The sequence below is a fragment of the Eleutherodactylus coqui genome, chromosome 4, assembly GCF_035609145.1.
Source record: "Eleutherodactylus coqui strain aEleCoq1 chromosome 4, aEleCoq1.hap1, whole genome shotgun sequence".
NCBI lineage: Eukaryota > Metazoa > Chordata > Amphibia > Anura > Eleutherodactylidae > Eleutherodactylus > Eleutherodactylus coqui.
Window position 1 is genome coordinate 62040401 of NC_089840.1, and position 14684 is coordinate 62055084.

Genomic DNA, 14684 nt, shown 5'->3' on the forward strand with positions numbered 1-14684 from the left:
GCCTTTGATGTCACAGATCACGTGGCTCCTATCATTCTGATGCACTAAAGCATTAGTTACGGACTTTTTCGGAAATTTTTCATTAGGTGTTTACACTCAAGCTCTGCTCGTGCACCGTATTAGCACATCAGAACAGCGGCCCAACAGAAGAGGATCTTCAGTTCCACTGGAGGGTTAATCTAGCCCAAAGGAAAAAAAATTTTAAAAAAGTTTTTTTCAATGCTTCCTTTAAAAGAGAGTAAGTTTTTACGTTTAGCATATTTTTAAGATTTCATTTTATTATTTTTTGAAATTTTTTATATCACTACGCATATTAAAAAAGTCCTAATGTCTTGCAGTTTTCACTTTGGCCAGAAAACCTAATGAGTTGGACACGTACTGGGTACTGTTGTATTTTGTCTCCACCACAAAAATGGGTGGAGACCTGTCATTGTGCTGTGGGATGTGTAAGATACGCCCCCAGCTGCTGATTGGCTGGGCTGTGCGATACTCTCCAGTGTCAGCTGCGAGCGCACTTTCCACCTCGCCGGGACCCTCCAGTCTCAGCTGCAAGCGCCTTCCCTGGCAGCCGCCCTGCAATGCCCTGCGGAGAGAAGGCCGTCAGCTTGCAGCAGCCAGGAGCACAGAGCGCCGGGGGACAGTGAGGTCGCCACCCCGACGCTGTTGCCCAAAACACTGTCCCCGGCTATGTACTTTTCCCCTCCACTGCTGCCACTCTGTACTATGCCGCTGTGGCTGAGACTGTCCACGGCCCTGTGCTCCGGTCAGTCCAGTCTGACCATAACCGGAGCCTCTGCTGCTGGCCGCCGCTGTGAAAGTTACATGTCGCACGGGACAGTATACACACAAACACCCAATCGGAAGCTAGAGGCTTGACAGGGGGCGTTAACTCCAGCAAAGCCAGGTCAGCCCATAGCTTCCGGTGGAGACAAGATACAACAGTACCCACTTACTGTTCTGTCACAGGGACCAGTGGAAACAGCACATTTTAATTTATTTCTATGGGAGATGGTTTTAGGCATGCTGTGACCTGTGCAGAGGTCACTGTGTAGGGAGGAGGTGAGCTGTGACCATCACCTATTGTGAATGGTGGATCTTAGGTTAGGTTTTACATATATAGGTTTTACATTTCATTATAATCCTGTCTATGCTAATAACTAGATAACAGCAGAAAAGTTCTCTCTGCAGAACTGGAACTATCAGACTATTAATAGGGTTCATGGTAAAAACTGCAAGATAATAGATTTTTTGAAACATACATAGTGGCGTGGAAAATAAAAGAAAATAACGACCAAAAATTAAAAACATAAGTTTAACGAGCATAAAACCTCAATTTCAAAAATAGGTCATTTTCTGATGACATTCCCCTTCGTTTAGAAACATTTATAACAGATCTGATATATTGGATGCCGTGTGATGTGTTTTCTCCTAAGTACATCATCATCGGATGATGACTAATGCAGTCTGGGAAGGGACAACTTTTATGGATTAATGACTGTGAAAGTAGTCATCGCTTTTAAGGCCATTTACATCATTTATCTAGGAAAATAAGTAATGTAACTTTATTATGTCACCCATAGCCTAGTTATTGGGGTGCAGGGGTAGCAGTCACATCTGGGTCATTGTGCCCGAGGCTCCCCTGCTACACAGACGTATATGGAAAGGTAGGGCTCTTGTTACAGATCTTGTATTCACTTAGACCTCGACATCAGCACTAACCAAAAGGCGTTGGAGGAATCAAGTCTAAAGGAGCATTTAGACACAAAGATGATCGCTCAAATGATAGCTTTGAGCGATAATTTTTACATAAACTACTACTTGGTACTAATGCCTATTAGTACCAATTAGTAGCGTGTGAGCCGCCAGGAGCTGTATTCAGGGAACAGACCATTTGCTGTTCGCTGAATACACTCCCTTTGTTCTTCTGGCGGGGCTGACAGCTGAGACAATGCAATCAGCTGTAATCAGGTCTCCCTGGGCAGAACATAGCGTGCGGTCCTGCTTATGAGCTGTTCTGCCGAACGATGGATTTCATGCCAAACCGAAATCCATCGTTCAGCAGAAAAGTGAAAGATGGGCACATTTACACGCAACGATTATCGCTCAAAAGATGGCTTTTATCAAATTTTGAGCGAATCGTTGTGCCTAAATGGGGCTTCAGTCAGCACCAACTAATGTGGCACTATATCCTATAGTTAATATTATCGACATGAATGGATTTAAAGAATATTCATATCTGATTGGAGCTGTTCTTTAATAATGTGCAACACATTGACGCATGCATTATCCAGCACACCTAAACACAGGATGAACATTTCCATTAAGCTTAAATGATATTTTGGGGCACAGTGTATTAATGTAGTTATTTCTTATGACAGGCCACGGAAAAAGTGCAGTATGAATGGTACATTTCTTATGTGCCTTTTGTCCAGAAGAACACTTCAAGACTCATCATGCAAATATGTGATAGCTTGCAGAAGGCATGCATTCATGTTATGTACATTGTATCTGGATGGAGTCAGCAGATGACGGCGGCCAGCTTTCTCTAAACTATAGACCTCATGATGCCCAGCTAGCCACAGAGCTGCACCACTTGGCACCATAGTGGCACATAGTTCAGTAACAGCTGTCAGACCACAAAAGGCGCAACTGAAAAGTAAGACGTCTGTGAAAACGAGGAACAGCTTTACTGAAATGGTAACGGCTGTAATCCAGAATAAGGCTCTAGACATGTATAGCTAAAACAGGACAAAAGGGGTTCTCTCACACGAATGGATATACAAGACATGTTAATAAAAGGTTTAAAAAAAATAAAAAAAAAAATTCGTAAAACAACATTTTGCTGTAACCAACTTGCTAGACGGCAATAGCCAGCTTGTATATAGTCTAAATACATTTGTATTTAGGGGCAAACACTTTTATTGGGAGATTAACAAATAGTTTTGTTAGGTTGTAGTTACACAAGTGATTTTTTTAATTTTTCTGCGATTTTTGGGCCAGAAAAAAACATGGGCGTATTTTTTACCTGAGAGAAAAAAAAACGTATTTGTTCAATTTGCTTCTGAAAATCGCCCAGTCAATGGATGTGTTAAAAAAAAAAAATAAAAAAAATAACCACATTCGCATGATGCAAGTATGATCTGTTTTTAAAGCATGCAGCCATAATTAAAAAAAAATGTAAGAGAACCAGAAGTGTCTTTTTTCAACATCATTGTGTACGGAAATTGCAAACACTTATGAAAAAAAAGCAAGAGAAAATCGTACAAAAAAAAAAAAAATTGAACTTTTTACGAATCGCAATACCCAGTGAATGCAGAATTAACATTACTTCAAGCTTGATACAGTACGTTTAGCAAAAGTAATGTAACTATTATTCCTGCAAAACTGGTTTCTGTCTGCCCTCTAGTGGTGTGAAACAAAAAAGCAATTACATTGCTTTTACACTTTTCAATTTAACACATTGACAGCCTTATAGAACTTGGCTGACTTCTAAAAAAAAAATGTGAATCACAGAAGCAAAAGTTCAAAAACTACAGTTGCCAAAAACCATAGGGCTTGGTCAGATGTCAATCATCGGACCTTTGCTTAAAATTTGTATTAGCAGCTTTCATTCATAATAGCAATTCCTGCATTTCTTGCTTAGGGAAATTTGTAAGCAAAAATCTGTTCAAGTGAACTTGAAGCCCCATGATATGATACTATTGTTGCATCAAGGGTTCGGCCTGCGTGATGGAGTGGTGTAGGTGACAAGCCGTTCTTAGGAGGCTGGATGTGACTACTTCCAGGGCTCAGTGCCTGGTTGGATTAGTCATGCTCCATGCTATATAGTGTAAGGAAGGGATGAGCAGCTGGAAGATGAGAAAGAAATGCACATGAAAGATTGAATAGAAACACAAACTCAGCAAGAGTCAAACTAAGTTACCCAGGTCATCTACATCTGAAACTGCAGGGGAAGGGAAGGTTATACAGGAGTTATACACTGCAGACACAAGCCATGGTATACCATCTGCCTCATGGTTATTAGGGCATTCAGATAAGTGCTAATAAAAGGGAATGTCAGCATAAAAGTGTCGGAGCCGCCGTAAGACACCGTAATAACTTTAGAGCATCTTAACATATGTTCTATAAATGTCTGCACTTGGATAGCAATTAAATCCAGGCTCAAGTCAATGCAGAATACACGGGCTTTCAAGTGGGAAGACGATCACCTTAAGTTACATTTACACCAGACTATCCCTCCGATGCATTCACACAGCAGCGATAGTCGTTGAGAGAAGTGGGCGGCCAGAGATCACTTTCGGCCACCCACTTCACTGCAAACAGGCAGTCATTCATACATGGACAACTGCCTGTTTACATGGCAGATAGTCGCTTGATTTTTAGGCGACGACTGCGAGAAGTGAGCGATTACTCACTACTCAGTGGCCCGTCTGTATCCGCATGCACACGGGACAACCATCTCAAAAAATCTCATCCGCATGCAGAGAAAAAAAAAGCTGCAGTACAAGGCCGCCTTGCACATGGGCAGAGTTGCATTGCGGAATCGGAAGCGGTAGTCTGCCTCCGCATTCCGCAGCAAATGCCGGCCATAGCATGCTATGGCAAAACGCGATTTCCTCTACATGAGCAGATTGCTGCGATTCTGTGCGGAAGGCTTCCATTGAAGTCAATGAAAGCCCTCCGCCCGGTGACCCTTCCGCAATTATCATTGCGGAAAGGTCGGGGGATCCAAGTCAGCGACAACACGGCATAGTCTGTACCACGCATGCGGGCCGGCCGGCCCATTCGCAGCACAGATTAGAAGACAGCGGACAGGTACGCATGGGTTACCGGCCGAGTACAGGGTCAGAGTCCGCTGCGTCCCCTTATATTACCAAGTTACGGGTGTGATTAGAATTTAGGGACTCTTTAGACAAGCCGATCATTTGCACACTTGTGCATCCTGTTTAGATTCATCGTTGACTCGTTCAAACAATAAATGGCTCAGTCTTTTACACTCACTGTATAAGGCCGCCTGCAGACGAGCGGAAATCCCGCCGCGGGATTTCCCGCGGGATTTCCGCCGCTGAAAGTCTGCATAGGAGTGCATTACAATACGCACTCCTATGCAGACGGCCGCGGTTTGGCCGCGCGAAATCTCGCGCGGCAAACAAACCGTGGCATGTTCTAATTTTCTGCGGGGCACGCACTCACCTGGCCGCCGGCTCCGGTCTGCGCATGCGCCGGCTGCGCGGCAGCCGACACATCAAAGAGCCGGGGCCGCCAGGCGCGAGTGAGTACGCGCTCGTCCCTGCAGACTCTGGGGTCGGATCGCGCGGCGAGATTTCTCGCTGCCGGATCCGACCCGCTCGTCTGCAGGCGGCCTAAGCGACTGAGAGCGAATGAGCGAGCGCTGTTTAAACGGAACGATAGGTGAACGAGCCAATGAGGATTCTTCTGCCTGCGTAAAACGGACGAAGAAAAAGTGAACAATTATGGTTTGTTCTTCAGTCGTTGGCTCTCATTTAGACAGAACGATCATCAATCACTTTTGCCCCTTTGAACAATATCGTTCCGTCTAGAAGCACCTCTAGGGTGCGCTAACGAGGGATGGAATTGAAAGGAAAAACTGCCACAGAATTTGCAATGGATTCCCTGAAATCCCACATTTAATACAATTTCATACAGCTCATTGAGGGGTGAAATCCACAAGCTGACTTGACAAGCAGTGGATGTAAAATCTGTGCTGCAAGTCAATTCCCACATGGAATGCTTCTGCATTAGGTAAGTGACATTTGCTAAACTCGCGCCCACTTTGCTGCTACTTTAAGGCCTTATTCACACAATTAAAGCGACCCACTGGGTCTATTCGAGCAAAGATGGACGGACCCACTTCTCCGACTACTTGATGCACATGGGACATTAGTATGCATAATACAATAGTTGGATCAGTTGGGGTCTGCTGCTTGGGACCCCACCCGATCGACTGATGCCTGCTGTCAGCGCCACAATACACAGGGACAGACCCAAGCCAGTCAACTATGGATGATGCAGAGAATAGCTCATCAATATTGTTTGCGTGGAAAACTTCAAGGCCCAATGTCCACGTGCAGATTTGATTTGCGGTATCTGCGCGGGAGATCCGCAAACCAAGCAACCCATAGAGATGCATGGGTGTCCGCAAAAGGACTAAAACATGTAGACTTGATTTGCGGGCCTTCAGGTCTGGAAAACAAATCGCAGCATGTTCCATTTTTGTGTGGTTCCTGCACAGACGGCTTCCATTGAAGTAAATGGAAACCGTCTGATTCGCCGAAGACACGCAGCTGACGATGCGGAAGTGCTGCGGATCCACGAAAAAGCAGGAGATTAAACCAAAAAAAATAAAAAATCTGTACTGCGCATGTCCGACAGTGAGCCGTGAGGACCATGCGCGGTACAACGCACTCGGAAGTAGGGGGATCCGCACGGATGCTGCTGCCATGAAAATGCAGGTACCAGGGCTCGCTGGCCACGGGCAGAGCTGGGTTCCGTGCATGGTTACCTGCATTGAATTCGTGCATGCCGTGCACATGAGGCCTAACAGCCTAAAAGCATGTTTTCTATGTGAAAACGCTGTACGAAAGCAGCCCTACAGCTCTAAAAACTGGAAAACATTGGTATTCCACGTGTGCTTCTGTGCGCATGAGGTCTTATTCTGCGGAGGCGGCATGGTCATTCACTATATGAATAACTTTGCATTCATGGTTATTTGATCCCATTTGCTCTTCTTTGTGATTTCCACCTGCACATCACTCCCCTTCATTCATAACCAGATTGATTTGTCACTCCTACACAAAGCATTCAATTTCAGATATTACAGAATTTTGCAGCCCTCAACACTTTAGCAGCTTTCAGTCAAGTCCCAATTATGAAGTCCCTTCTAGCTATAAGGTGTCTTTCTCCGTCCGCTGTCCTCCTAATAAGATGCTTCTGTCTTTCATTGTATTTCATGCAGAAGTCTTGACATGTAGAAGTCATGCCAAGACCTACGCTGTGGGGCTTCCCTCTGATCTGTTACCCCATTGTGCCTTACACTGAACAATAGATTTAGTTCTCACGCCAACTTGTATTACTATATCACCACAAGTCAGCTATGGTTCTAGGGTTACAATATTGGAACATATGTCATAGCACTATTCTGCAGATATTGATACCTTTGGTGGCTCCAGCTGATCCCAGGTGGTAAATCGCTCCAAGTATTAACCAGAAGACCTTTTGCTCCTCGCTGGAGACGCCCAGGATCTTCATAGCTGCCTGAAGTTTGCTGAAGAGCTGTGCCGACTTCTGCTTGTCTTCACCCTGTACAAAACACTGAATATGGATCTGGTGGCTTCAGAAAGGACAGCAGCAGAACAAAGGTCCAGACTATTTTATTACATGCCAGCATGGCACACTTGGCACCGTATGTTGGAGTAAAATATGGAGTCGTCCGTCAAATACTTATTATGTCTTTCTAATCAGGAAAGGTAGAAGATGACGTCCCATGCAGAGGAGAAAGCGAATATTTTTGAAGAACTTTAAAATAGATTAAGTTGGATAACAAAAGCTTGAAAAGAGAAAAAAAAAAAAAGACACAGCTGCATGAATTAGATATCAATAATCGTTAATTCTTAAATGCAGTCACCACCTCTGCCATTACTACCTTTTGGGATCCGGCATTCCATAGTTTGACTACTCTAAGAAAACAAAGAGCGAACAATTCTCATCTGGTTATTTCGCTTATTTGAACGAAAACTATTCCGTGTACAAGAGCCTTAACTGTAAAGGCCCTTTTACATGCAACGATTATCGCTCAAAATTCATTCAAACAGCCTAAAGTCGTGGACTATTTGTTCACTTGTCATTAGCCACGGGGTTTTTAGCCGGTATAAAAACCATCGTTCGGCCGCTCAAAAGACATTTCATTTGAATGGAATTTGTCCAGTCTTTTGAACGGCTGCAGGATGGTTTTTGTTTGCCTTGCATACACAATGAGTACATGGTTTACTCGTGCTGCAAGACAATAGATTCTGCAGGCCAGATAATCCCTCGCATAAACACACGCCCAACTGAGCAAACAGCTGCTACTGAGTTTACTTTAGCTAATAAGGGTAAAATAGAGATGATTAGGTGTGAGTGATTTTATGCAAACATGTTGTCAATTTGTTGAATCGTTTGGCAGTTTAATCGATAATCGTTGCATTTAAAAGGAGCTTAAGGGTATGTTCACACATAGCAGAAAATGTTGCAAATTTTCCACAGGGATGCAGCATACACCAAAATATGCACCCTTTTAACGTCAAAATCAGCACCATTGATGCGGATTTTGGGTGCGGATCAACAGCAAACTTTACCCCTTCTGCCCTCACATCATCTTTCTTAGTCCTGAAGGTTGCCGGCATGCACAACAGAGCCATGGTGCCCAGAGCACGGACAGCCTGCCCACGTCACCTCAGCCTGTCGTCCCAGTAACAGGCACACACATCCACAGACAAGAGGCCTATTATATTGGGACTGCTGGCTTCCTCCGCTTCTCCTCTTCCATTTTCTCTCTCCTTGGTGTCCATCCCTCCCTCCCAGCAGGACGAGCCACCTTCTTCACATCATGTGCTGGTATCGGTCGCTCTATTTGGTGTTTTCTGGTACCAGTGCTTCCCCTTCACTTTGTACGCAACACTATCTACTACACTCAGGGTGAAGTCTGCTGCATATCCACGGCAAAAAAAACCAATAAAAAGTCTGCACTAATGGTGCGGATTACAATGCAGTTTTTGCCACACGAATTAATGTGGATTTTGGTGCGGATTTTCAGCTGCAGAAAATCCGCTACATGTGAATGTACCCTAAAGAACCCTTTCTTATATAGAGGTCTAAATTGCCTTTCCTATGCATGTCATGTATGCCCTTTGTACAGTCCTTGGTAAGAATACAGTTGCACTAATTCTTGGTACTGACTATACATACATTTATACAGCTATTCATAGAATGGTAGAGTTGGAAGGAACCTCCAGGGTCATCTGCTCCAACCGCCTGCTCAGTGCAGGATTTACTACATCATCCCAGACAGATGTCTGGTTCAGCCTCTGTTTTAACACTTCTATTGAAGGAGAACTCACCACTTCCCGTGGCAACCTGTTCCACTCATTCATCACCCTCACTGTCAAAGTTTTTTCTAATATCTAATCTGTGTCTCCTCCCTTTCAGTTTCATCCCATTGCTTCTAGTCTTTCCTTGTGCAAATGAGAATAGGGCTGATCCCTCTGCACTGTGGGCAGTCCTTCAAATAGTTGTAGACAGCTATTAAGTCTCTATTAAACTCATCTGTAAGGCCATCACGTAAATCTGCTTGGCTGGCTGAGGCATTCTCTGACCAAATCAGTATGTTTTTAGCAGAGGTTCCGGGAGTAGGAGCTTACCTCCCTAGGGCCCAAAATCTGAATGGGGTTGTTTCTGATGGAACAGCCACTTTAAATTTTCCTGCTGCATTTGTTATTAGCCTTGAAACAGTTTCACTTGCTTATTTCTATCGGTATCTTCATGTTCTCGCTTGTTTTGTACTACACTGTAGAATGTCACAGAAGATCACAGCTCTATAGAACATTGCTTTACAGAAGTGCCAAGGTGACAAACCCCTTTGAAATATTTTAATCCATACAAAGTGAGCTTTTTCCATATAGTCAGCTTTATTCGGAAAATAAGCAGCTGAATCCGCCGTACACAATGGAGGCGGCTGAACAAGTTGAGCGTCAGCCGGCAAGTATTCACGGTGAATCACAGATACGAGATTACAATATGAATACAATTAATGATGCACCAAGTAGTCACTCTAAACACTTAAGTCTACAGCCAATTACCTCTTTGCATGGTTTAATAAACCCAATATGCAGAGAGTGCTCAGCCGTGACGGGATACAACACAAGAGGACTGTCACAATGCCGGAGTCAGCCTTCGTTGACATGACAGCAGGTGCGCCAATATATACCAGTGCTACCTGTATCACCAATAGCAAAAGTGCAATAACCACCTTATTATAAGTAGAGGCGACAAAACTGCTCACCTTGGATGTAATGCCAAAAACATTGTTGTCTGCCAAATGGTTGAGATGAAGCTCTGTCCTGGAAAGTTAGACAAGTTTTAATTACAGTATAATTAATAGCAATGCAAAAATGTGCAATATAGTATATACTAAATGAGGTGGTCTACTTACCAATATAGGGTGTCCCACCATTCAGACCCCAGTGAGCAGCTGTCATCACTACTAAGTCACCCAAATCCACCGATTTCAGTGGGATTAGCCAATTATTTGTACAAGGGCCTTCTGACCCTCCCAACAGACATTGAATTTTAACGCCCGGTCCTTTTGTGGTCCTTGGAGATAAGCCGCCCCAACAGAGCTGTCTGGCAGCGGCTTACTCCTCTGCCATGGAAAACACTGTCGACCTGAACCAAGCATTCATGTGCATAGGGGATGGTTTGAAGAAATAGCTATCACTTGAATGGCATTGGGCCGACAAACGCTGGAGGTGTTTAGGCACCTTCAGGCAGTATTCCAATGGTCGTATTTCCCATGTATTTCATGGGCACATATGTACCCATTATAGCCTATGCGGATACTTACACAGGTGAGTTTTCACACAGACCAGCAAAATCTCTGCATGCCCTATTCTGGTCCGTGTTACAGATGACAATAGGACAAGCGACGATCACCGTTTCTGCAGATGCAAGTTGTGTATGGTCATCTCAATGAGGTGTTATAATAATATGTATCGCCTACTGAAGTCAATGGCCATCTGTGTAATTCAGACTTGCGGGATCTACAAAATAACCCCTTATACAGCAGCCGTTCTCAATGGCTAATAAGTTTGCGTGTACAAAGCCGACAACCGCTCTGCATTACACTTATCTGTCCCAACACCCCTCTAGGGTGCATTCACACGTAGCAGAATTAGTGTAGACTGTAGAAAAAAACACAATAAAATCTGCATTAAAACCCATGTTGAAATCCACACCCCTGGTGTGGATTTTGATGCGAATCTGCAGCAAACTTCATGCCTTCAAATGAAAGGGTGAAATCTGCTGCAGCTTTGCATAAAAGTCCGTAACGCATGGCGCAAATTCTGATTCAGGTTTTGGTTGCAGAACCAAAAGTGGATCCAGCAGAAGGGAGAAGTTTAAATTCTTCCTTTACATTTCCCATATCTTCTGAATATGTCTGGCTTGGGGTGCAGAGTGTTAGGGCGGCAGAAATGTAGTCCTAAGCTCTCGCTCACGACCTGAAGGTTACAAGTTTAATCTCTCTGGTTCAGGTAGCCGGCTCAAGGTTGACTCAGCCTTCCATTGTTCAGAGGTAAGTAAAATGAGTACCCAGCTTGCTGGGGGGTAAAAGATGACTGAGGAAGGCAGTGGCAGTGGCAAACCACCGCACAAAAAAAAAAATAAAAAAAACTGTCAGTCATGAAAAGTTAATTCATTCTTTTGGAAAAAAAAGTTGGTTTTGTAGCAAAACCAACCTTTTTTTCCCCAAAATTTTCTGCACTACCTCATTGCCTCTGTCTACAACAGAGCCATGTCCACAGAAACTGATCCATTCTCCAACAGAAGCAAATGGGTCCTGTCGGATTTTTTTCGTAGTTTAATGGGGTTTGCTTGGGTTCCAGTATTTTTGATCGCCAGAAAAGCACATCCAGCAGCGCTAATTTTTGTCTTCATATATACTGAAGAGCTTGACAGAAATTCTGACAGAACCCCCAAATGGTTGAGTGAATAGAGTCTTAATTACGGAGGTTCAAACCACCAAACCATCTGAAGCCAACTGATATGCTGGAGAACGTTACATTAACTCATTTACAGCAACAGCGATCATTTTTGTAACAGACAATTACATTTCAGAAAGTGGTTTTTGTTTAAGACAGACAAAAAAAAATAAATCAAAAAGCTTAAGCATGCAATAAAATGAGCTTTAAGTAACACAAATTTGCTAAATTAGGCTACAATACAGCCAATTATAAAATACCAGCTGGAGGGATCATTTGTAATGTTTTAACTGCAGATGGGGAGAAAAAAAATGCATAAAGTTGATTGCCTAAATAAAAGGATAAAAAGTGCAGATAACTTATCAGACTACAGCAGAAGCCCCACAGTAGAAAAGTATAGTTACTGTTTATATAGCAACACTGTGGTTAAAGGGCCACTCCGCTGATATATATATATATATATATAAATATATACTTATACTCCTGGTCTCTTTCGCCTCAAGTGATTTCAGTTTTGACCAGCTCAGATCTACTTGGATTTATGTTTTCAGTTTCTAGTCAAAGAAACTGCCGGAAGGGGTACACAGATACTTCTATCACAGTAAGGGCTCCCACCCATTGGCGATATTTTCTCCACTGCGATGCGATTCTAAAGTTAAAGTCTCGCATCGCAGTGCGAGAAAAAAACAAAACAAAATCGGCATCACGCCGACATATCGCCAGTCTTCTCAATGGGGCCAGCGGCAGCAGCGCTAGCCCCATTGAAGAGAGATGGAGAATGCCGGGGACTTCTGTCACAGCTGTAACAGCTGTGGCAGACGTCCCCGGTATTCTATTCCATTGCTGCTGCCGATCCCATTGAAAGCACTGCTTTCTGCCAAGCCCCACGGAATGATTATCGGGGAAGGGCTTGAAATATAAGCCCTTCCCCGATAATCTGCCAAAAGTGTGAAAAAAATTTAAAAAATTATACTCGCCTCTCCTGCGCTCAGCCACGTCCTCCTGCTGGCTCCCCGGCACTGCTATGAAGCTCTTTCAGCAGTCGGGGATTTAAAAATCCCCGCCTCCTGAAAGGGCTGTGCAGATTGGCTGGGGGCTCAGCCAATAGCAGCTACTGCTTAGCGCTCAGCCAATCACACATAGCCCTTAGCTGTGGCAGGAGTTTCCTTCATCCCCCATAGCTGTCACAGCTGTGGTAGAAGTCCGCGGCATTCTCCCTATGCTTTCAATGGGGGTAGCGCTGCTGTCGCTGGCCCCATTGAAACCACTTGCGATATGCCGGTTCTATATCGGCCTCTTTCATGCGCTGCGATAGCTTTCTCGTGCTCTTGCAGCACAAGAAAGAAAATATCTCCAGTGAGTAGGAGCCCTTACTGTCACAGCTCCTGTCACACAGTTGTAATAGAGGAGATTACAGATCATCCTTCTGACTGTATAACTATGGGCTGTAGCTTATTTAGGTGAATATAGAAGGTAATGATAATTAAACTTCCCCACAGCAGGCAGAAATGGCATAGCTTCTAGCTGATGCATCATGGGATTGATTAAAAATACAAGTAATGAAAAATAAAAAAAAATTCTCTATCAAGATGGTGACTGATAAGCAGCAGACAGGAGGCTGCACTCCATGGATGTAGCTGCAATACACGGAGGAGACCTCTAGAGTGCGACGGTAAATTAGGTGATGGGAACAAGCAAGGAAAAAAAGGGCGTTTTCGCCGGAGTGGCCCTTAAATAAGATACTCAACAGGAACGCAAATGACTTTTTTCAGAAGGGTGGAAACATCATGCAAAGTTCAATAGTAAAATGCAGCTTGTTGAATTACCGGAGTGCGCTGTCTGCCCCTGCCAGGAGGTAGTAAAAGACATTAAATGTTGCTTCATTTTCGGGACGTCTGACCACTCTGAGTTTCTCCAAAAGCATGGTCTGAAATATACAAAAAAGGTCATTGTCACTTTAATATAGATACATAGCTCAATTAAACCAAGCCACCCTCTCCCCCCCCCATCAAGTAGTAGTGGACATCAATGTGAGCTCCCTTAGGGACAGAGTATTTTGCTGGCACCGTCTTGGGGGTAAGGGGGCAGCACCCTGCTAACACTGTTTGAGGGAAGAGGTGGCAGCACTCCGATCACTTATGCTCCGTTTCGAAGCTTGCGGTGCTTATGGACATGGACAAAAGTAAGTAGAACAAGTGTTTTTTCTTTGCCAGCTATATTCTAAAGACCCTTGCGTAGCCAACATCCGTGGAATTCGCTTTCTAGTTAGAAATGAATTAGTCTGTGCACATTTATGGAAAGCTACTTAGTATCTCATGATAATCCGTTCTCTGCTGAAGGCTAAATAGCACATCGTACAGATAGATTTCCACATCCAAGCACATTTCCCATGAAGATTGCCGATAGTGTAGAGACTCTCGCTGACATTACATGGAAAGCCTTCTCTCTTACCTGTATGGTAGCTGAAGCCACCTGTCCGGCCTGGTCGAAGTCCAATGAAGTGATCTGTGAGAACCGGGTGGAATTTCCATTCAGGCTTGAGCCACTATTGCCAAAAGCTTCCAGCATGGTGTACACAGCTTGCCATTTTTCAGCTGTAAAAATAAAAGACAATCGTTTGTAAATCCTATTTATCAGAATAATTGCGCAGTACTGGATTCTGGTAACGCATACATCTTAGAGGCTTATTCCTAGGCATTTATGTCATATCCACAGGACGTGTCATAAAAGTTCCACCCGTCAGGAATGCAGGTGTCTGCTTACCCGCGGCCACCAAATTCCGGTTACTCATCAATGGGAAAAAAAGGGGTTTAGTGCTGTGTTAGCCAGTAGAGCTAATGTGATTGGTCCCAGCAAGAGAAACCAAGTAATCTTGTAGATAGGATACCTTTTAATGGCTACCAAAAATACATTATGGTTATAACGAGTTTT

At 43.9% G+C, this 14684-nt stretch overlaps 1 protein-coding gene across 8 annotated transcripts in view; it reads right to left on the minus strand.

Annotated features, from left to right (window-relative positions):
- The window catches only part of MYO18A (myosin XVIIIA), a 328523-nt gene that overhangs the window by 176518 nt on the left and 137321 nt on the right, over positions 1 to 14684 (minus strand). For all 8 annotated transcript variants that reach the window (XM_066599575.1, XM_066599574.1, XM_066599571.1 and 5 more), the window contains 4 exons: positions 14205 to 14347; positions 13580 to 13680; positions 10058 to 10115; positions 7176 to 7320 (listed from right to left, as the gene is read on the minus strand). In XM_066599575.1, coding sequence (XP_066455672.1) covers positions 7176 to 7320; positions 10058 to 10115; positions 13580 to 13680; positions 14205 to 14347 — 447 coding nt within the window. The remainder of the gene's footprint in view (positions 1 to 7175; positions 7321 to 10057; positions 10116 to 13579; positions 13681 to 14204; positions 14348 to 14684) is intronic.